The sequence below is a fragment of the Epinephelus lanceolatus genome, chromosome 16 (genome assembly GCF_041903045.1).
Source record: "Epinephelus lanceolatus isolate andai-2023 chromosome 16, ASM4190304v1, whole genome shotgun sequence".
Taxonomy (NCBI): Eukaryota; Metazoa; Chordata; class Actinopteri; order Perciformes; family Serranidae; genus Epinephelus; species Epinephelus lanceolatus.
Window position 1 is genome coordinate 21,280,551 of NC_135749.1, and position 23,958 is coordinate 21,304,508.

The 23,958-nt window shown below is 41.6% G+C and overlaps 1 protein-coding gene across 4 annotated transcripts in view; it reads right to left on the bottom strand.

Moving 5' to 3' along the window:
* trps1 (trichorhinophalangeal syndrome I) overlaps positions 1-23,958 on the bottom strand; it is a 148,339-nt gene that overhangs the window by 10,841 nt on the left and 113,540 nt on the right. For all 4 annotated transcript variants that reach the window (XM_033637080.2, XM_033637077.2, XM_033637079.2 and 1 more), the window contains exon 10: positions 2,785-2,907. In XM_033637080.2, coding sequence (XP_033492971.1) covers positions 2,785-2,907 — 123 coding nt within the window. The remainder of the gene's footprint in view (positions 1-2,784; positions 2,908-23,958) is intronic.

The following is a 23,958-nucleotide window of genomic DNA, read 5'->3' on the forward strand; positions in this document are numbered from 1 at the left end:
ACTCCGAAGTGTTTTACTAGCTGCTATCCTCTCTAATAATGTGTGTAGAGCATATAAAACTTTTATTATGGGATATAAAATACGGCCGTCGTGAAGATTGTCAAGAGTAGAGGGAGCTGGAACGTGATTGGAGCAGCAGATGAGATGAACGGGTTGACCCAAGGACATAAGCAGGGGTAGGAAAGAGTAAACTGTCATCCTGTGAAAGGTCTTTAAAGCTCCATTCGATAATTGCAGCATAGTGCTCTGGGTTGTAACACGGTCAACCCACTGATGCATTTACTAACACTGTGATTTATTACACCGGAGAGTTTTTGTTCACTTTGAAATTTTACAAGCTGAGCTTAAAAAGCCAATATGTGAACATGAATCTGGTGTATGTAAGTGCTGAAGCTCTGAAGGCTTGTTTCACACTGTTAATATTTGTAAACCCTTGCGTTAAATAGGTATATTGAAGTGTGAAATTAGCTTTAACCCCTTAATAACACACCAGGTGAGAGAGCTCAATTTTCTGAAGTCAACTATATTCCAGGCTGGGTCTTTATCTCATCTGTAATTCATGCAGTCTAATTAAATTTGGGATTTCCATAGACTTTCCCCAGGCTTAGATGGTAAAGTTGATTCATTCCATCATATTTCTCACTCCATGGAACTGGCTCACTGTGACTACTGAAACGGTCTGTAACTCCCAGCTCCCAACAAATCAAATATACTTTTTCCACAATATTATGTTTTCACAGTGGGATCCACAGAACGTGTGCAGGAATTTAACTGCAGTATGCACCGTTTAGCTTGCGCCGTATGCTAATCTGCCAGACTGGAGGAATGATAATTAGTGGTCAAAACCACCCCGTGGATGTATTAAAAAACAGCAGAGTCTATAAAATACTCTAAAGTACTGGGTTCCTGATCCTGTACAACCTTTATGAGTATATGTAGGTCTCCTATGTGTGGATAGGAGTTTTTCACTGCAAATAAACTTTTGTATGATGATACACCTGAGTTTCAGCTCACTTTCAGGGATTCATTTTTGTCTCTATATTAAAAGTGTTTTTGAGGTTTATAGCTCCCTTCATGTCGCTCTTCTAATTAGTTTGAAAGAAAAACTAAATGAAGGGGATCACAAATACGCAGAAACTTCCTGCACGACGTCTGGGACAACTTTTTCTATTAATCTCACAGGCCTAAAGTTGGTTTAGTAAATAGTTGTTCAAAGTGCAGCCTGTGGGCCAATGGCAGCCCCTTCTAAACATTTTGTACGGCTCCTGAATGTGACATGAAATGCATGCCTTGCATTATAATCATCGGTGGTCCATTTTAATCCTTTCACTTCCAATAGTTTACATTTCATATACCACGCAGCTACTGCATCATAATGTGCCCCCCTCACAGGTGTCTGTCAGAGTAGGAAGTACAACCAGTAGAAAGCTAGTGACTGCATGGCCACTCGTAAGAGGTGGGAGTAAGTCACATGTATGCAAGTCACAAGCAAGTCTCAAGTCTTATCCTCAAGCAAGTCCATAGTTACTGTGGTGAAAATAAAGAAAGTTAAGTCGAGTTCCTGCTATTAGTCAAGCAAGACAAGTCAAGTCATTGCAGAGGTCAAGCAAGTCATAAGTCAAGTCATATGAAATTCTGATGACTCAATAAGTTAATAAACCTTTAAATAATACCTTTCTGCATGGGCTTTGTAGTGATGTAGAAATTGGATGTTGTGGTTCTTGTGTCACTGATTTTTGAGCTACAGACCTTGCAGGCTGAAGTTTTCTTCATACTACCTTCACTGACAACATAATCCTTGAATCCAAATCTTTGGATCTTGGAGCAAAATTCTGGACTTGTCCCTTACCGCCAACCTTAACCCTAACCCCCTTTTGGACTCACACTAGAAATCACCCAATCATGTTTAAAAGACAAAATGTAGCTTCTCAATTTCTGGAAGAATGCAAATATTTAATTAAAAGGTCAAATCTTTGAGTCACCTGTCTCAAGTCTAAATCAAGTCTCATGTAGTCAGAGAGTTCAAGTATCTCAGGGTCTTGTTCACAAGTGAGGGTAGAATGGAGTGTGAGATGGATCAGCGATTTGGTGCGACCTCTGCAGTAATGCGGGCGCTGCACCGGACTGTCATGGCGAAGAGGGAGCTGAGCCAGAATGTGAAGCTTTCTATTTACTGGTCAATCTACGTCCCAACCCTCACCTATGGTCATGAGCTCTGGGTAGTGACTGAAAGAATGAGATCACGGATATCACAGCAGGGCTCAGCCTCAGAGATAGGGTAAGAGGCTCAGACATCCGGAGGGAGCTTGGAGTAGAGCCGCTGCTCCTTCGCGTAGAAAGGGGTCAGTTGAGGTGGTTCGGGCATCTGATCAGGATGCCTCCTGGGCGCCTCCCGCTGGAGGTATTTCAGGCACATCCCACTGGTAGGAGGCCCCGGGGCAGATCCAGAACATGCTGGAGGGATTACATAGTATGTCATCTGGCCTGGGGATGCAACCCGGCCCTGGATAAGTGGATGAAAATGGATGGATGGATGGATAGTGAGTAAGTCTTAAGTCTTTAATTTGTGACTTAAGTCTGACCCAAGTCAGGCCATGTGAGTCCCCCACAATTACAACTAGTGGCATCTTGCGAGTCTTACTGGAAGTAAGTTCTGCCATCAGTGCTAGTGCTCAACTCTGCTGTATACTGTGAAACTGATAGGCGTATTTTTCCTGTTCAACACGGCTGGTGCAGACACATCATCTGTTTGCATGCACCTATACATGTCTGTGCACAACTTACCGAATGCAGTTTTTGGTATAAACCACATGCGTTGCAGACATAGCCTCCATTAGCATTCTTCCTCCACAACGATGTCTTGGTGGTCAGACAGTTCGCACAGAACACCCCACTGCCTCTGCGCCGCTATGGATGGAGAGAGACAGACAACATTAGAGTGTGAAGCAAAAATATAGATGGGTAAGAAGTATGCTGCAAAGTCATGGAGAGAAAAGAAGGGGGGGGGGGGGGCGGGAGACAGAAAATGTTGACTTAAGTTTTCATACCTTTTTAATATTCACACCACTCAAGTAAGGTTAGGAGAGAGAGAGAATACAGATTGGCTTGGTGGCAGAGAGATGATGTGCTCTCATTTATCATGCCTAATGGGAAATCCTATTGAGAGCATTGTTCTCCTCTGCACTGATTTCCTCTTCATAGAACAAGGTTAATAAAAACAACAAAATATACTTCAATGAAAAGAAAATGATCTAGCAGCGCTGAATACTGTGTGTGTGCATTTTAAATACGTGAGTATGCGTTTCTGGGAGAGATCTTGGGCTCTTGAAAGAGAGATAGAGCGGTAATTTCATCAAGTACTACTCCACAGATGTGCAGGGGATGAGTTATGCTTTCACCTTCTAGCATAAAGTGTTTCAGTGTTTATCTGAACTGCAGGAGGTACTTTACAGGCAAGTGTTTGACTTTTACTGTTTTAGTGTACACACACACACACACACACACACACACACACACACCTCTGCAGTTCATGGAGCAGTGGTGCATAGAAAAGTAGTGTATGCAAGGAAGGGCTGGGGGTGGGGTGGGGTGAAAAGGCCAATTGTCGTGGCAACGTGCTCCATCACAGTAATGAGCCAATCACAACGTTTCTCCATCCCATTAAGTCTCTGGCCCCATTCACCACCTTTATGACCCTGAGAAGACAGCATACCTCATCTTTCTCCTCCTCCATGACTCTGTCTGTTTTCTCTCTCTATCTGCCTGTCTATCCAACCATTTCTTCCTCTCCCCGCTTTCATTTTTTATCTCTGCATTCCTGCCCATCCATTGATTTTCTCATCTCCTCTTAATTTCAGTTTACTTTAGTTTCAGATTTTTCCCAGTGTTTTTGTCTTCGCTGACCTCTGTGTTCTCTGCATCTCTGTGTGTTTGTAACGTCCTCATGGCTGTATGTGCCTGTGGGTACAGCTTACTAAAATCCACCTCCTGTGTGTCTGCCACATTTCTCTCTCACTCTCCCTCTCCTGTATTCTCACTGTTAACCCAATCTGTTTCTCCCCTCTCCCTCCATCATGGACTTTGCATCCACTGGGACCATCTCCTTTCAGCGCTGGCTTCTTGTTGTTTTATGTTCATGACAGCGCTGAGAGCTTCGCATTTTTTTTTTGTTTTCCGGGCTCAGAGCACCCAGTGCTAGAAGTTAAAAACATTTCAACTTTTCACAAAAGAGGCACTGCACTTCAATCAGGCTTTCTGTAGTCTCAGAGCTACAGATGGAGCCACTACCAGCACTTCCACCGAGCATCTGTTTCGTGCTGCCAGCTAAAAGCAGAGGAGCCCAGTGGGCACAGCACTGTTCGGTTTATTTTTGCAATCTAATGTACTGCAAGGATCACAGCACAATTAACAGCTTTACATTTCACTGGGAACATGCACCACACACAGATATGCAAATATATGACCTGAGAAATATGCTTCTGAAGAACATTATTGGTATATCTGCTAGGAATTAATCAGTACTCCAACTGAGGAAAGATGCTGTTCAAATTATGAATGGGCAGATATAATCTAATGTTTCTATGATCAATATTATCCTGATAATCATCAAAATATGATTGTCTTAAAAGGTCACTACAACATACTGAAATTCTTTCACCTTACATTTGAAAAAACAGAGGTCTTAGCTCAAAGCCACCCATTATGTGTATTGTATAAAACTGAGTTGCACTTGACATAGTTCTCTGAATATTTTTGGGTCTTCTCTCATTTGTGCTGCTGGTCTGCAGCTGCTAAGACAGCAGCAGTTGTGGCATGGCTAGGTGCATTAGCCTCACACTCTGCACTCTGGCTGGTGGTTTCTGAGGTTGACAGTTTGTCAGAGTTTTTGGCTCACAAGAATGTCCGTACACTTGGAATAATAATAAAGCTGATTGGTCAATATCTTTCAATAGAGCATATATGTTGGCTGACTAATTTACCTTGATGTTATTGATAAATGCTGCACAGTGTTTTAATGTTAGCTAGCTCATGGGAAACAGTTAGCCTATCATTAATGTTGTGTACTATATATCATTTTTTTTATGAACAGGCTGATTTATCTTTGCTAAATATGAGTTCGATTCATGTTATGTGTATTTTAAGTCTTTTAAAAAAACAAAAAAACAATTCAAATTAAATCATCGAACCACAATCAAAGTATTATGATTGTTTTTTTTTTTTCCTTAAGCAATGACATCATATATCGTCCCATCTCTAGTTCAAATGCTAATCTTACATAGTGGTATTGAATAATTCACCCCACTTTTAAATGCAAACGTCATATTGAATATCAGCAGCCAGAATCCAAATTTCATCTTCTGCATTGTTGCACACACACACAGGGAAGTTAGGTCCCTTTAAAGGAGATTCATCAAAAATAAATTATATGATCATCAAAATAGCAATAGATCAGTAAGTGATTAAACATCTGTACAACATGGTGTTAAAGGATCAGACGTCACATTTTGCTGCCAATGAAAAGTGGTTTAATAGCTTTTTTGTTTCCTTGTGTAATTTAAGCTTATAAACACACATTTACGATGACATCCCTCATACTGCCTAGATCAGGCTAGAAAATCAGACTTTTAGATTGTTCACAATGGAACACCATGGATGTGTTTATTGATACAGGAAAAACCTTTTCTCTCAGTCTCAACATGTGTGCAATAAAACATCCTGTTTCCAATAATGTTGCATGTAATAAACACCTGAGCTAATATTAGAGTCTTTATGGTACATGTGTTTTCGACCATCTGACATCAGACAGCAGAACACTTACATGACAGAATCCTGTATATGTGTGTGTGTGTGTGTGTGCCTGCCTATGTGTGTGTGTTGCACACACCATACGGTCACCACATGTAGAGAGACGGAGCCAGGTGATTGATTGATGTACGCTTCCTGTGTCTCTGTGTATGCGTGTGTGTGTATGTGTGTCTAGTGTTGCAAGCCAAACAGTGCATCTGTCATCAGAATTCAGTTTCCCTCCGAGCACCCAAATCACTCACATATGGCCCCACAGCTGCCCCTCATCGCAACACACACACACACCCATATACACACACACACCCATACACACACACACACACACACACACACACACACACACACCTGAAAATTTTTGCTTCCACTGGCTAATGAAGGCATGCAAGATTTGGATGAGAGGCCGCAATCCAAGAAGTGTATGTGTGTGTATTGGGGGGTATCTTGGCTACTCGAAAACCGCTGTACAAGGATAGCACTGTGTGTGTGTGTGTGTGTGTGTGTGTGTGTGTGTGTGTGTGTGTGTGTGTGTGTGTGTGTGTGTGTGAGAGAGAGGTTCAAGTGTCAATTACACAGGAAAGTACAGAAATAGCCCCCACCACCTTCCAAAATGCACACGTGCACACACGCAAGATCTGGCTCATGATCTTTAACTTCCTTTTCAATCATCAGCTGGTTGGCTTGACATGTGTGGAAATGTGCAATTCACATGCACACACACGTAAACACATACACACAGCCATCTCTTGGTGGCTTCCAAGTTATGTTGGTGTGCTGGGCGTATTAGTATGTATCTACAGGAATGTCAGTGCATGTTTTTCTGATTGATTACTGATACCTGGCCTCTCCCATTCACCTCAGCCTGCAGAGGAGGGCTGCAGGTAATTAGAGCTCAGGGCCTTAATGACATCTATTTATCTGCGGCCTGTGATACAGTTCAATTAACACCACCAACAACGCCCTCTGACACACACACAAGCACACACACACACACAAACAAAAATACATTCATTAGTGAGGAAATTAAAGTCTTTATCAACTTCCTCCTCATCAAGCCGACAAATAAACTTTAAAACTGATGTTCAGATACAAAGTTAAGTAGGAAGAGTAGTTAAGTAACCAAACACTGCTCTATTATTCTCGGGCCTTATTCTGAGGGGGGTCCAGCGCTGTGTCTTAAATCAGACACTTCTGTTCTTACATTTGCTATTTTGAGTGCATAAGTGCGTTCACACTGAGAGGCGTGACAAAATACAGCATGATGCACTCAAAATGGCCAAAAGTTGTGTGTGGAGCGTTGGAAACTTCTCACCCTCAATGGTCACCATGTTGTCTATGCAGTGTAAGGGTGGGAGCCACTACAACGGTGACCACCAAAGCATTGTACAAATATACATGTGTATTTTCCACCACAAACACACCGCTGTTCGATATGAGCCACCACTTTGTTTATGGGGTTGATTCTGTAATACTTTGGTACTGCAAACATTAACACAAATGCTAACGTTAGCTTGCTAGCTACCCAACATTGGCGCTACATGTGTTGTGAGGTAAGCTATACAATCTATGAGTGTAAGGACGCATTCACACTGGCGCTTTTTGGTCAGCTTTAAACGAACCCTGGTCCACTTCCATGGATAGTTCGGTTTGTTTGGAGTGGTGTGAACGCTAATTCGAACTCTATTGCAGACCAAACGAGCGAACCCTGGTCCGCTTGAAAACTTGGGTTCTCGGTTCACTTGCAAGTGAACCCTGGTGCGGTTCGCTTACAGTGGGAAATGCAAACAGACTATCCAGCAAACCAAAGACAGGAAGTGACGTAGAGCGCATTGCATTTTGGTGTTTGGTGATTTCTGTGGTGACCAAGCCGGCTGACGGGGATGGATTTTCGTTTTCAGCCCTGGCCAATCGATGAGGCTGGTTTTCTTCTTCCTCATGCCTTTTTCCTTACTGCCCCCAAATGAGCAGCTGTTGTATCTGCTTTAAAATTCATGTGAAACTGTCATCTTCACTGTAGAAGATTGCAGTATTAGATTTTTGGTCAGCTGCTTGATAAGTTTTAAATATCCCCTAAATGTGGCAGCTATCATTGACTCAGTAGAATAGCTGATAGCTGATAGAACCAGCCAGTATCAGCCATGGACATTCACAGATAGAGAAACATGCTGTGAAAGCATGTTCATGTTTAATACAATGCATGAATACGTTTGGAAGAAGTCAAGTGAGCAAACAAGCAGATGTCGCAAACATATATTTTGACAAATGACAATCACTTGTCAAACGCTGGTGATGATGCTCCGCCTGGTCGCAATTCGCCAAGCAGAAAGAGAAAAGCAGTCAATTCTTACTTTCAGCATTTCTGGTAAATGCTCAATGGCCTTGTCAAAATATATGCACTATGCAAGTAGGAACATAGTGTATGCAGCGTAGTACATGTCAGTGTATCCCAATTGAGACACAGCACAGGTGTCCATTTTTGATTCTTATTAACAGCACACTCATGTGGAATGCTATCATTCCCGTGTATTCAAATTCATAGATAAAAAAGACATCAGACAGTTCAATCTCCTGATGAAAAGATCAGAATAACCAGTGGGGTGTACATTAAAATAAAAAACTGACAAGTTGACAATATTGGCAGATTTCATCAGTCTCATAAAGCTCATGAAACGACCACAGAAATTAAGAGTACAATCTACTCGGTGGCAGGCTGCACATAAAACAACATTTATTGGTTTAATAACTTTCACAATCAGCGTGCTCAGTCTCTCATGTACAAACTGCTCTAACAGGGAGCCGTTTCGCCCTTGTGACGGTAGATTTAATGCAATAATGCATGAAAGAGCCAACATGACCTGACTGCTGTTTGTTTGGGAAAATAAGCACTTTGAAAACAGGCTACATTTTATATTACATGTATGTATTCCTCCCTTTCATGTTCAGCTTTAATACTCCCATTTTCATTTTGTTTTTTGACTTTTATGGGTTTTCGCTGTTACGCCAACTTTCCACTAAATGGGACAAAGTGCTATCCTTTAAATTCAAACAGAAGTTATGAGCTGCTTCCCGGCGACTTTGTTTCGTGACTCCACTCATAAAAAGTACTAATAAATTATAACTTCATTCTAGAGAATGTGATTTTTATTCAACATCAAAACAGATGGTGAAACCACACAGTGGCTGAACCCTTCAGCTGTGGCTTTGAGTCCACTCTGAGATTCTCCTGAAGCCATAAATTTACAGATGTTATACAAACTGTTTACACTGCATGGTCTCTTAGATCTTAATGGAAGAGCTGGCCGAAACAGATAAGCATCCACTGGTTTAGGTTCGGTAGGTCCCTTAAATTTATTCTGGCTTCCATCTGCAACCAATGTGCTGTGGCATCCATAAACTCTGGTGGTGGGGCTTTACTTAAAGTCATGTGGCGAGGCAGACTGCTGCTGTTCAAAATGCTTTCATTTATTTTAAAAATAAAACTGATGTTAATTCTTAGCACCCCGCCTTATCAAATATCTTGTTGTCAAGGACATACCAGGTAAGACAGCAGGCCGGTAATTTGTTTTCATCCCAACATTTGTGTGCTTTCGACAAGTGGGGTCACATTTTTCTGATAATGCAAATCGCATTCTGCAACAAAACACGCTGATTTTTCATTATGCTCACTGAGTATGGTGAAAGCAAATTAAACTCTTAAAAAATTCAGATATAAAGGTGCTGCTATCTTTGAGGTCATGTGGAAAAATAGAGAGATACACAAAGAGAGGGAACTGGAGAGTGAGAAAGAGGATAAAGGAATAGATCGAGGCGCCCTGAGGTCTAAAATAAATTCAAAAAGAGGGCTTTTCTAAACAAAGTCTTTCAAAATGAAATTACATTTAATTCACTTAAAGAGTAAGTCGGCCATGCTTTTATCGCACACACACAGACACACACTTACATTGATACACACACTGACTTGCATTAAATCAGCGATTATTTAATCAAGCTAGAAGACTAGCTGGAGGAATTAACTAAATTCCATACTGCCAAATCCAATATCCTATACACTGGATCAGTCTCTAGTGCGCGCGCGCGCACACACACACACACACACACACACACACACACACACAGAGATGTAAAAAAAAAAGAAAAAGAAATAGACCCGTGCACAGGGGTAGCTTCAGATAAAGATTCACCGAATTAATCGTCCCAACACACACATACAAACACACACACACACACACACACACACACACACACACACACACACACTGAGAAGCATCTGGAACCAATCTAACAAAGACCCCCCCATAGGTGCTACCAACCATCAACTGTTTGTGTGTGTGTGTGTGTGTGTGTGTGTGTGTGTGTGTGTGTGTGTGTGTGTAGGTCTGTGTAAGTGTTACACATGTAGCTTTAGGAGTCCCTCTGTGTGGTTTACTCTCAGACTACTGTGTGCATTTAAACTGCCTCTCCTAATAGAATAATTGGGTTTGAGTTGAATGAATTTAAGTTGAATGGACTCTGAATTTATTCCCCTGGTTTATTCTTATTCAACAATGAGAAAACAAACAAACAAACAAAAAAACTCCACTTGGAATAATAATAATGTACGGCACAGCTTGAGAAGCAGAGATACAAATGGCACTGCAACAGTTAAACGGGCCGGTTACAGACTGTTAAAGTCAGCAGGAATGAGGAAGATTCACTACAAACAATCTGTGATTGGGGGGGAAAAAAATTAATTAAGAACTGAACCTCTCTGGTTTATTTTAAGCAGAGAACAGCTCTGTTTTTCAGTCGGAAAAATGGACGCAGTCCAACTGCGACGTGCAATGGAGGCTACGTTTCCTGCTGATTATCTACTCAGATGACATTATCAGTGAGGCGGGGAGAAAATAGTTCAGGAGCAAACTTCCAAAAAATTCCCTGCCTTTGGTAACTCTCTGAAGGGGTGCAACCAAACAACTAATTATCCCTTCAGGAATCAACAGACATTTAAAAAAGGATGATGATAACATACTGTAGAAAAAGACACCAGGCTGTGGTGTGGTTTGAATCTGCATCTGTTAGCCAGCTAGAATACAACAGGGTTTACAAAATGCACAAGTAGAAACTCATAAAAAGAGCCTGTGGTGACATTCTACTTTCTAAATTTGAATAAAACCAAATCCTGTAAAAAAAAAAAAAACACAGGACCAAACAGATAACACTATTTCTAAACAGTTACTATTAACCCTTAAAAATCCAGTTTAGGGCATGGCTTGAAGGATAAAATTAAATATCACAATATTTTTGACCAAGTAACTTAATATCTGCTAAGATATTGGGGATGAATTTAAAAAATGAAAACTTTGACAAATAATCATCAGTACGTATCAATCGGCATGTAATATCTAAATGGGTAAAGCCAAATGATAGAACAGCTAGAAGAGTCTGGTAAGTTTAGAAAATAAAATCACTACAATAAACAAAGTCTACAGCCACGTTTCCACCAAGCAGTATGGTACGTAACAGTTTAGTTCGGTATGCTTTCTTCCCGTTTCCATTGCGAAAAGTTGTGGATGGTACCAATGGAACCGTTCCGTGTTCCGTACCGTCCCCATTTTTGGTCCTCCCTCTGTTGTGGTACCTAGCACACAGATCTGGTACTAAAAGGTGGAGCTGTGAACACTGCAGTCTGTTGATTGGTCAATAGGGGACGGTCACTCTGCTCAGGGCTGAGTTGTGGCTGGTTTTGAGGCTCATGTAACTACTATTCATACCATGGAGAGTTTTATTAGCAAACTGTAACTATAAAATGAAGTGATGTTTTGCTGCCTCTTGCAGCAGCTGGAGTCGGAGGAAAAAAAAAATTAATTCACTGGGCCGACTGCCGGTGGCTTTTCAGGTGGAACGTTAACTTGTAATGTTACTCAATGCATGAGTTGATGACATCAATCAATCAACACACCTTAAATTTCACCATGGACAACTTTGACCATCACTTTAGTTTCTACATGACATACACTTTTACTAATGAGTGGATGTTGAAGCATTTATATATATGAATGTTGACCAGGTTGTGAACTGCATATATTCTAATCCTCATTCAGAGAAAAAAAAGCATCGTGGAGCGTTGTTCCTGTGGGCTCTGGCAACACTAAACCTCTGTGCTTGTCTCAGAAGGACCAAATGTGCAAACCCACTATTTTTAAGTATGCCATGGAGAGAGACTCTCACTGCAGCCTGTTTTATCGTATTCTGAAAATGGTGGCGTGCAGCCTCGTTCTGTGGATCATAAACGAAGTGTAGACTTCCATCTGTGTCACCGATGATGAGGAAATACAGTGAGTGCTGGACAGAGCAGTGAGTGACAACAACACCACCCACATTTAAGGGTACTGTTTGCAGTGGAAACGCTAGGGTTTAGGTACCATGTGTGAAGAGTTAGTGAGTGAGTCCTTGTAAACTGATTCTGCCGTGTTGTTCTACAGTAGCCCTGAACAAACAAACAAAACACTCCAGGCAGGGTCAGTCATGTATTTGCATCGGCAACTGTAATTAGCAGCCCCTCTGCAACGGGCCGAACCGTGTCAGAAATACAGTTTTTAACATGAAACTAGTTTTAATCACAAGGTCCATTTGTTTTGGAGATGATGAGCTTCTGCTCCCTGTAAAAACCTCCTCAACTATGAAAGCTGATGGAATCCTAACCAGGAGTTCACATTTGGCACATCAGAGACATTTCGGCTGGTTGCCATCTGCAATCCTCTCTGCTAGATCCCATTAAATACTTCACACTGCTCCTTTAAGGTTTAAATTTGAGCACAGACAATCACACTATAATCCAATCATACATACAAAAACCTGCTGTGTTCCTAAGCATGCAGAGCCCTATCACTGTATTCTCAGGGATAAAGTTGACTGTCACTATCAGCAGCCAAGTTCTGTGGCTGAATATCAACACTATATCAAAATGTCATATGGATTTCTGTGGCAGTGGAACTGTAACACAACAAGTAACAAATAACAAATGAGAAAAACTTGACAGACACTTGGCAGACAAGAAACTGTTGCTCGACGGAAAAATGGCCAGTCTGTGTCCTAACACAGCACCTACTGCCTGCTCACACTGAGCATGACCTTCAGCTCAGTGTGCGACTGCTCCCAGCTCCCCTCCAAACACAGCCTGCAGCTCTCCTCTAACAGTCTGCTCCGGCAGCCCTCACACTCCCAGCACAACCATATCAGTGCGGCACATTCGGCAGTATCTCCCCTCTTTAGAGGCCGGGGTGACAGAACTTCAGGAAAATCAAATTTCAGGACAAAAAAGCTCGGTGATGATATAAGACTGTTCAAAATCCGAGGCCGGTGGTTAGAGGCAATCGCCAACTAGTCTCACTGAAAACAATCTGTCCTCAGACATTAGCTGTACAGAGTGAGCAGCAGCAGACTAGCAGAGGGGCTGGGAGGTTCTTGAGCTGCGTTAAGATGCTGGACTTGTAGTCATCTACTGCAGCGTATTACTCTGCATAAATACTCTACATATAGAATGATGATGCAATATTGTGTTTGAGGCAAAGCCCATAAGTGACCCTGAAAAGTTATTTTCAAACACTGATGGCTCCCTGGGTACATTACCAAGTAGATCAGGGTAAACTTAAATGATCATCCTTATTAACACCTGTCACCTCGCTATATGAAAACATAAATAACTCATAAATCACCCGCTGAGGCAAGCCTTACGAGCCACATCCTTACCAGGGAGTCAGTTTCTCCTCTGCCAAAATAATCAGGTGTAATGACTCCTTCATCCCTCCTGCCTTAGGCCTCTGCGCGATGGTATAAGCAGGAGGAAAGTGATGATCGCTTGTCACTGATTGGTGCTGATGGCCGTGGAGACTGTGATAACGATGACAACGGTAATTTGTCTTACAACGCTGGCCTGAAACTCTGTCTCAGCACCTTGTATTGGTGACTGTCAGTTGTTATGCCTCTTAGTCTTTTATGCAAGCTGCTTTTAATAGCTGCTGCGAAACCAACTGCCCACTGGGACCAAATAAAGTCAAAACTGAAACTTGATAAGTATGTTATGTCCTTGGTTGTGATAACAGCAACGAGGATATTTGAAAAATACAGATGCGACTGCTCCATAGACATAAAAAACACAACAATAGTCTCTGCACAGCAGGGGGCCGGATAGCAGAAGACACACAACCCAGATCCTTTGTTGTAATAACATACTACAACACACACAAACACACACATGCACAATCAACTTTGTGAGTGAAACAGAAGGTGTCAGCTTTAAAAACGGCCTTGTCATTCTGGGTGTGTGTTTACCTATGTGTGTGTGTGTGTGTGTGTGTGTGTGTGTGTTTACCTGTGTGTGTGTGTGTGGAGAGTGACTAAAGAGACCAAGAGTGTCAGCTGAGTCTCTAAAGAACAGCAGTAAAAACCACTGAAACAAGATGACATCACTGTGACACACACACGTCTCTACTTGGCACAAAAGGAGAGTGAGATCAATCTCTCATGCGCACACACACACACACACACACACACACACACACACACACACACACACAGATGTGGGCCACACACTGTGGCCCACTTCCCTCCTTCCAACCTCCTTTTCATTCTTTCACCCTCTCTTCCGGCCCTTTTTTCTCCCACTACCATGCTCTTTTCATCCCTGCTCTTAGTTCATACAGTAGTTGCTACCTTTTGTTGCAGAGCAGTGGGAGTCTCCACGTCTGTGCAGAAAATGTGCACGACTCTGTACACAAACACAGACCGGGCCGCACTTAGGTAAAATCCTATTTTCATTGATTTAATTTTGATAAACGATCACGGTTGCATCGACTTCACAGTTATGTGTTCTGGGTAAAAGCCTGATAACCAGTGAACTGTGAGAGAGAGAGAGCGAGAGAGAGAGAGAGAGGGAGAGACAGAGGGGCACATTAGCAAACACAGAAAAAAGGAAATCATTCCACGTTGATCTAATTTTGATAAACAGCCTCGATGCATGCAGACTCTGAGTCCATGGACCTGGAGACCACAGTTGTGTACGTCTAAGTGTGCGCGCTTGTTGGTCTGTACTGCAGTAATGTGTATTTATGTGTCTCTTTTCTGTGTGTGTGTGTGTGTGTGTGTGTGTGTGTGTATGTGGACTACTGATATTCAGTTTTGTGTGTTTGTGTTTATCAAGCAACTGATTCCATAAAGCTAAGACTTATCATTTGATAAGATATCACAAGATATACGGTGTGTGTGCATTTTCTTCTTCCTGTAATAGAAGTCTTCCTGATTCAACCTTGGATTTCTTTTTTTCAGTGCAGTGACAGAGCACACAATAAACTGAGGGGAATGAGAAACAGAGGGCAAAGCCTTTGAGCTGCTTGATTTTCTTTCTAAAGTTCATATAATTAACCTGAAACACAAACCAAACTGAATTATTTTGTATCCAAGCCATTTGTGCTTACACCTTCTGCACCATGTGGGTGTCACTATGTGAAATGGACAACAAACTGAAAGAGCTGAGGATTACTGATCTACAGCAGTGGTTCAGGACCCTGTGAGACGAACCTGAGGGGTCACAGATGATAAATAAATAAATAAAAAATAAAAATCTGTCACAAAAAATGATGTTTCATTTCCTGACAATTCACTATTTTGTGCTTTTTTCCTGTGAAACTGTCACTTTATTCACATAGCACAAAACTAGACAGATGATAAGTGACAAATATCATATTCCTCTGCCTACTCAAATGCCTTGTAGCACTTCTAATGGCCTGTACATGAAGGAAAACAACAACCAGAACTGAGATCTCTCACGCAGCTGTCAATCATGTCAGTCACTGCTTGTGAACGACAGTCAAACTGTGAAACGAGGCAGTGCTGGTCAAATATGAATCAAGATTCTGTTCCTGCATTGCCTATTTCTCACCTAAAATGTTTGTAGAAACATATTTTAGTGTACTGTTTAGCTGTAAAATGAGGTAATGTACTCATTTTGGCTCAAGGCGGCATGGTGGCGCAGTGGTTAGCATTGTTGTCTCACAGCAAGAGGGTTCCTGATTCTAACCTGGGGTAGGGAAGCCCTTCTGTGTGGAGTTTGCATGTTCTCCCTGTGTCAGCGTGGATTTTCTCCGGGTACTCCAGCTTCCTCCCACAGTCCAAAGACATGCAGGTTAGCTGCTGACTCTAAATTGTCCGTAGGTGTGAATATGAGTGTGAATAGTTGTCTGTCTCTATGTGTCACCCCTATGATAGTCTGGTGACCTGTCCAGGGTGTACCTCACCTCTCGCCCAATGTCAGCTAGGATAGGCTCTAGTCACCCTGCAACCCCTAACAGGATAAGTGTATTTGGAAAATGAATGAAGGAATGAATGTTTTCAAAATGGCCGCCAGGTCACAAATATTCTCATTTTACAGCTAATAAAATATATTATTATCTGTCTCATGCACCTCTTTCAGAATATAGTGACAGCTTTAGTAAATATGACACTAATTTATTTTCATGAAAGTTACCAACTGTAGCTTTAACTTCTCACAAGTCATGTCAAACTAAGGTCTACACCCGTGATGAGGGGTCACCAGCAGACATTGCTTCATTTTAATCAGTGATCTTGTGTGTGTGTGATATTCAACATAGAATTAAAAGGAATTACGCTGAATTCCCATTACAAGTAAATGCAAAAAAAGGTTTGTTTGTTTCCGCTATCATTGAAAATGTGTATGTTTTTATTTTATGTAGTTCTCAAAATATATTTTCTTTATTAGGAAAAAAAACCCTACATGTGTGTTTCCTTGGTTAGAAGCCATTTCCCTTATCTAAAATTATATTTCCTTCCTTCCTTCGAAAACTTTTTTTATATTTGTGTCTGGAGAGCAGTGACCCACTTCACACTGACCACCAAAGTACCATGTCAGTGTGTGTGTATGTGTGTGCATGTAAAAGGAAATGTATACGACTGTTCAAGTGAGTGTGCGAGTGAGACAGCGTGAGTGAGGCAATGAGCATGTGTGTGTCATCATGAGAAGGCCCCGTAGGTTGACATTAACACACTTTGCTGCAACATGAACGCAGGCTTGCACACACATACACACACACACACACACAACTTGCACATAATCTGGTGTGGAAACCAGGACACTGAAATCTTAACTCACCCCACTGCCCAGAGGAGAAGAGAGAGTGAGAGGGAGAGAGTGGGACGGAAACGTTTTAAGAGTAGAGGGAGCCGGGGAGAGTTATTATCATGTGCATCCTTAATACCTGCAGTCTTATCCACTGGTATTAAGTGTCTTATTAACTGTCTTAGACTCCATTTTATTGTTTATCTGAGAATAGTTCTGTGGGCTGATTCCCACACAACACAGACCCACATGGCCCATTCGGGTACGACTGAACTTGACACTGCCAGAATCCTGAGCCAAAGTGCCAACCTAAAACACTAAACTGTGCCATTTAATTAGGAAAAAGAGGGCTTTTTTAATGGCAATTTATGAATGGTTGAAGACTGTGTGTGTGTTTTCTTTCATCTCTTATCCATTCACCTTTAACTGATGCATTCTCACTTTACAGATAAGATATCCAGATGCAATTTTCGATAAAATAAAGGGTACATTTACAGATGGAAGGGTGGCTACTTTGATTCCTAGTAGTAGGAATACTCCAACAAGGGCTCCAAATTTCATGTATGTATGTCACAGCCATGAGTACATTTAACAAAAGTATATTTGCACAACAGCGGTCGTGCTGTTAGAGCCACAGCTCTGAGGCTCCATAGCTAAAAGCGAGGTTTGTCATTAATAATTAAAATCCTGCTCCCACTTGCATTACTGTAATAACAAGATAATGACTGTGAGGTTTATGTGAATACATATATTTAAAAAACAATTTAAAGCGGGGTGCATAATTGCCTGAAGGCTCATAATACAGCAGGGCTTCCTATCAGGGAAGGCTATATATTTAGTGGGAATTGTAGACATTTCTGCACTTCCTATTATTGAAATATCCTTTTCAAATAATAGAGTATCAGTAATTGAACTTGCAAATGACAAGGTTTCGGTGTCTTTGCTGTGCGTGCAGAGGTATTTGGACATCACTGATGTTTGAATAAGGACAATTATTATACATATCTTCCCTTTTTTTGCTCTTGAAATCATTCTAGGAAGCAGTTATGATTTGGTAATTACTGTACTTTAACCATTTTACTCTGGCGACACTCGGGAAACCAACCTGTGCTCCTCAGAGAGGTAAGTAAGACATGCACATATAAAAGTAAGACATTTAACTTCACATGCAGTAAGCTGTCCCGACAGGCAATAAACCGTGGCTGGTAAACATCAGAAACGACACAAAAATACATTTCTCTCTGTTAACACTGACATGAAAACAACCTGTTTTCTAATTTCCTAAATTTCCATTTTAGATTCACGGTAACAGCTGTGTTGTTCAACGTTTGTTATTGTTTTGATTTAAACAAGTAAGGATGTGCACTGATAGACACACACACGCAACAGCAATACATCTTAATTGCTAAACGACCTTGGACAGGAGAGATTTCTCGACTTGAGGAGAGACAAATGAAGAAAAGGAGTGAGAAAGACTGATGGAAAGATAAGGAACATGTAAAAAAAAAAGAGAGAAGGAAATAAGAGTGAGTAATAGAAGGAGGCGTGTAATTCCAACCAAACTGCATAATGGATGGCACTTTAGAGTATTACACCTCTAAATGACCTCACACACACACACACACACACACACAGAGCTTTGCCAAATGACTTTATCTCCCCAATTAGCCCTCATGGGGAAGAGTAAGGAGGGAAGAAGTGGAGGAGGAGGAAGCCTGGGTGGAGAAGAGATGAGAGGAATGGGAAAGAATGGTGAATCCACAAGTAGACAAGGGAATTTTTTTAATTCACTGCCATTTTTAATACTTAAAATTCTGCAGGGTTCCTGAACGATGCTCTTCCTAATTGCTTTTAATTTATGTCCCTACAAAACAGAGTGAATTATTGTCTGTACTTTTACATCCACAAATCACTTTGTCTGCCTGTCACCCGACTTGGCTGCTTGTCCACCTATTCACCCACCTGGCGACCTGCCTGTCTGTTTCTCTGTGTGCTGTCAATACGAGTATTGACAAGTGAAGTAAACACTGCATTTTTTTTTTTTTTTTTATTTAAAAACAGAGGGACAGAGAATGAGAGACTGCGAGAGGAATGGTTGGAGGGTTTACAATTTCGGTGAAGTGGAACATTTTCAGAGTCTTTCCCGGCCTCAGTCAGATGGTAAATTGTGTGTTGTTTTCCTGCTGTATGTGAGCGTGAGTGTGTGTGTGTGTGTGTCTATGTGTGTGTGCGCATGTGTTTCACTGTCAGAGGTCATGGTAGTGGGAAATGAGCAACACTGAGTGGGCGCTGAGGTCAAGGTGAACACTGAGCAGAGGAAGACACGGTGACACGCATACCACACAAACACACACACAATGCACACACAGCAGGATGTACACACAATGCTGGACAGTACAAATGCACACAGCCTTTACAGCACAGGTCTACACACACACACAACAGACTCACACGTGCACAGAATGATACATGTACTGAAATGAGAGGTGAGCAGCAGAATAAAAATTAATTTATAATGTTATTTAGCTGCCTTAAAAACCTTATCACAAAGATTCTTTACAACAACCCTGGTAAACTTGCGTCCGAATAAATATGAGGAATAAACAGCAGGTGTTAATTGTTCAAAAAGCAAAATTTATAACAGTGGTTTCCCAAAAAACATTCAAACTACTCAGCCATCAAAGCAAGAGCTCTAACTTTAGATTCATACCTATTGAAGCAAGAGAAAATGGTGTAAATGGTATACAAATAAAGGAAAGACACATAAAAACCATGCTCCAAAGCCCAATGAGCAGTTCAGCGACTTCAAAGTGCACCATCAAATTGAAGCCAAAAGGACAAATGATAAGGCTAGCCAGCTCATTAAGGCCCACTCATCAAAATGCAGAGGCCATATTGGACTCCTAGCAAAACAAATTAACAATACTTCCACCGCATAATGAGAGCAGAAACCAGCTTTTGCTTAAAAGCAAGTGTATAAAGATGAGTTGAGTCTTAAAAGAAGATGATGATGAATTTAGTCTGCGAATCTCCTCAGAGGCGGTTATAGCAGTATTCTGACTTTGAAATGGGAAGGCGCATGGTAAAAACATGACTGGGTCTTCAACCTGTCAATTTAAATATCTCCCACAGCATCTGCGTCTGTGCTCTGATGGCTTCATCTCCATGTGCCCGCCCAGTTTTTCCTCCGCATTCACTCGGTAGTGGAAGCAATTCACATCAAGAGCACTTCTGCCTGTGATAAAGAGTGCCTGAAATTAATGCAACACTGTGACCTTTAACCATCATTACTGCAGAAGTGACAGCGCCGTGGCGTTTCGTTATGCAAGCCTCAATATGACTGCACACAACCGTCAGCAACCCTTCAGAATATTGCAGAGTGCTGTTGACTGTGTGCTGACATTGTCCCTGAGCAGTGTCAATGATGAGAAGTCGGTTTGCTGAGTAGGTGCTGCTTTGTATGATCCACCAGGTTTATATGTGTGTGTGTGCGTGTGTGTATCTGTGAATGCATTGTTAGGTAGAGATGTGTGTATGCAGTGCTCAGGGTAAGGTTATATTATTATTTATGGGGAGGGACTTCGAGCTGGTGACACGACTATACTTGTTACTAGGAAAGACAAGGAGAGACAGACACAGCCTCGCTATATGTATATACAGACACGCAATATGCATGTCTAAGTATTTACAATGCTCCCACATGATAAGCTGGTCATTCAAATTGGCTTCATACTCTCAACTCAAATAAAACTTGCCGGCTTGCTTGTTGCTCTGAATTCTTGCAGTGCAGTTGTGACCAAAGAATGAGCAGAAAGAACTGTTTGAAAGCTTGACAAGGTTATGTGTCAGGATTACAACAAAAGGGAGTGCATTTATTCATGTTTTGAAAAGAAATATGGCAGCTTGAGTAGGACTGCAACTACCAATTATTTCCTCATATTTCCCCTGTACCAGCTGTGACAGGGGACTGATATTGTTTTCACCTTATGAGTCAGTGTGTGTGTGTGTCATTACGGCAAAATGTGGTCCTGGAGATACCTATTGTACTGTTAAGATCAAAATGAAGGCCTAGTTCGAAGTTGGGTGTGGTCTGAGCAAAGGCACCAGAGGTAGGCTGTTTGAATGTCAGTTAGTCATGCAATTTTAAGTTGAATTTATAAAGAAAAGCACAGACTGGAACAAAACCATATCAAAACATCCATTCACAATCTCTCACCCAACTCATGCAGTATAATCCTGTGTGAGAGTTGTATATTTTATAGTTTTGCTGTTGTTAAACGTAGTCCCTTATCAATCAGTAAATCGTTATATATGCCCTGTTCCTTGAAGGCATGTGAGAAAAAGATGGCTTTCTTAACAAATTCAGTGTAACCCGTCATGACTTATTGATTCACAAGTTATCATTTTGTGGGTGAAGTATTCCTACTAGTCCCAGATCGCTGTATCCTGGCTGTTGTGATCCCATCGCAAGACCTTCTCCAGTGTTAACCTTGTTCATCATCTTAGTTCAACACGCTAACGTGCTAAAATGTGCTAATTAGCATTGAAGCAAGGCACAGTCCAGTCTGACTGGAATGTCATTAGTTTTTTTTTGTTGTTGTTGTTTTTTTTTTTTTTTTACAGGATTTTAACCTGATAAAAAGTGAGACAATCACCAAAGTTGCTAGGATTTGTCATATTTGAACCATAGACTGAAAATAAAGATGGATCCCCCCAAAAGTGAGGCAAAAACATCTCGACTGCCCCCTGGTGGCTGGCTGCAGTATGGGTCACAGACCCCGCCCCCTCGAATCGAAGAACTCGTCATATACATTTATTCCCTAAGATGTTTTCTGTCATTTTAGGTAGGTCTTATCATCTTGATGCATGTTCAAATGTTCCTTTTTCTGATAAGTTTGGTTTTGATTAGTTATTTGATACTATAAAAAGGGGGTTTGATGTCATGATTGACAGCTGGGTGTGCCAATCATTCTGGGCGTGATCAGTGGCTCGCGACTGGTTGGATGGCAGGAACTCTATACCCCGGAGACTGCTACTATGCAGACTCTGGCCCCAAATGATGTCACCAAGGCAAGATGGCAGTGCGCATATCCAGAATACTTCGGCTTCGTTTTTGTGCAGTGGGTACAGTGATTGATTTAAACTGTGTGTGCCAAAACACTCAGTAGATGTGTAGATATTTCACAGAATAAGTGAAACTCTGACCAGCTGGTGGCGCTGCAGGAAAAGTCAGGCGTCAATAAGGTCATGAGGGTTCATCCTCTTGGCACCAAGACTGTCTGTAGCAAATTTCACTGCAATCCATCCAATAGTTGTCAAAATATTTCAGTCAGGACCACAGTGGTGGACCGACAGACTGATATTTTGAAAATCGGCCATCACTATATCCCAGTCCTCAGGCAATTTCTTCAAATTGCTTGTTTTGTCTAAAAAACAATTTGGTGGTTTGAGAAGATTTGGATATTTTCATTCTTTTTTTACACAGTGAAGAACTTGCCATATGTATGCAGGTTGAGTGAGGGTGTAGCATGCAAATGTTCTCTTGTGTATGTGTCGTAGGCATCTGTTCATGTGTTTCTAAATATCTTTAATGTATCACTGAGTGCAACTCTCTGTCACTCTGTGTGCACTTCTTGCGTGTCACCACTAAGGCTCTGGCGAAGCTAAGTGGTGCGACCAGCCTGGGGCCTGTTTGACATTTTCCACCTTGACAGGCCCTCAGGGTGGAGTTAGAGCCTAACACATCAATATCTCAAATACTCTAACCCCTTCTCCAGCTCTCCCTCCCTTCATCCCTCTGTCTTTCTCAAAGTCCTTATGCTGCAGTGGGGCCCCACACACAGACACACAAACACACCCTCAAAGACTCACTCACACACACATACACACATTCGAGGTGTTGATGGCCATGCTCTAGCTGTCAAGAGGAACCGAACAGATCAGCTACCCTACGAGTGTGTGCGCGCGTGTGTGAGCGTGTGTCTGTAATCAATGTCTCATCTTTGTTCCATTTGCTCCAGACAGCCCCACGTATGATAACCCTCATGCTATCAGAGAGAGAGAAACGGTTGCTTAGGGAATATCACCTGACGCCCTATTTGTTGAGAGTTTTCATATTGTGCTTCACACAGCCCTGGAACCACTGAGGGAATAGGATAAACACCAAAAGGTGTCCTATCTCGCTTCAGAAACATAGCTGTCACTTTATCTGAGGCCTTAATTGGACCTTAAAAAAAGTGTCTTATCACACATGGCACACAGCCCCTGCCAAACAGTTAGATCTATCAACAGGTTTAAAACCTGGCCTGGAATCACGGTCTGCTGTGACACCTCCGCAGGCAGTGTGCTAAAGCTAGAGTCCAGGCCAGATATGGAGGCCAGAGCTAAATTTAGGACTATTGCTCTATTCTACTTATTGTATCTCCATAAGCTGCAGTTTTTGGCAATGACGGAATTGTCACTGAACCCATAGCTCCTCATTTCTAATGGGTTTAAATGCCTTTAAATTCAGATTTCATGACTTGCTAAAGTAAATGAGTCCATTTATGTGCTGTGATACTTTAGGAGGTTTTTAAAATTTCCTCTGATAGGCCATGACTAAACTGTATGGGTGTCTCTGAATACTACAGTTTGGTACATTTTTATTGAAGCATTTAAGCAAATTAAATCAACTGTAAAATGTCATACATTCAGACTATATATAATGACTGTAACTGCTACAATACATTGTACCATTAGGTAGGAGTGCTTAATGGCTGCAGTGATGTGCTGGTAATTAATGCTGGCTTTAAACGGTTTCAAATGTTGGAATAAAATTATGACAGTTTTGCTAGAGTTGTTTCATGCTTCCAGGATCTTGATTGTTAGGTGTAAGGTGGTCATGAAACTCAGTCCTAGCTGTCTTAAGTCCTTTTCTCATTTTTACGTTTTGAATGAATTAGACATGTTTAATGTTCTTGCAAGTTTTTTGTCTTGGCTCATGTAAACTGGGAAGATAAATGACTTGAACACTGTCAGCAACCAACAGCTGCACCAAACAGGAAGCA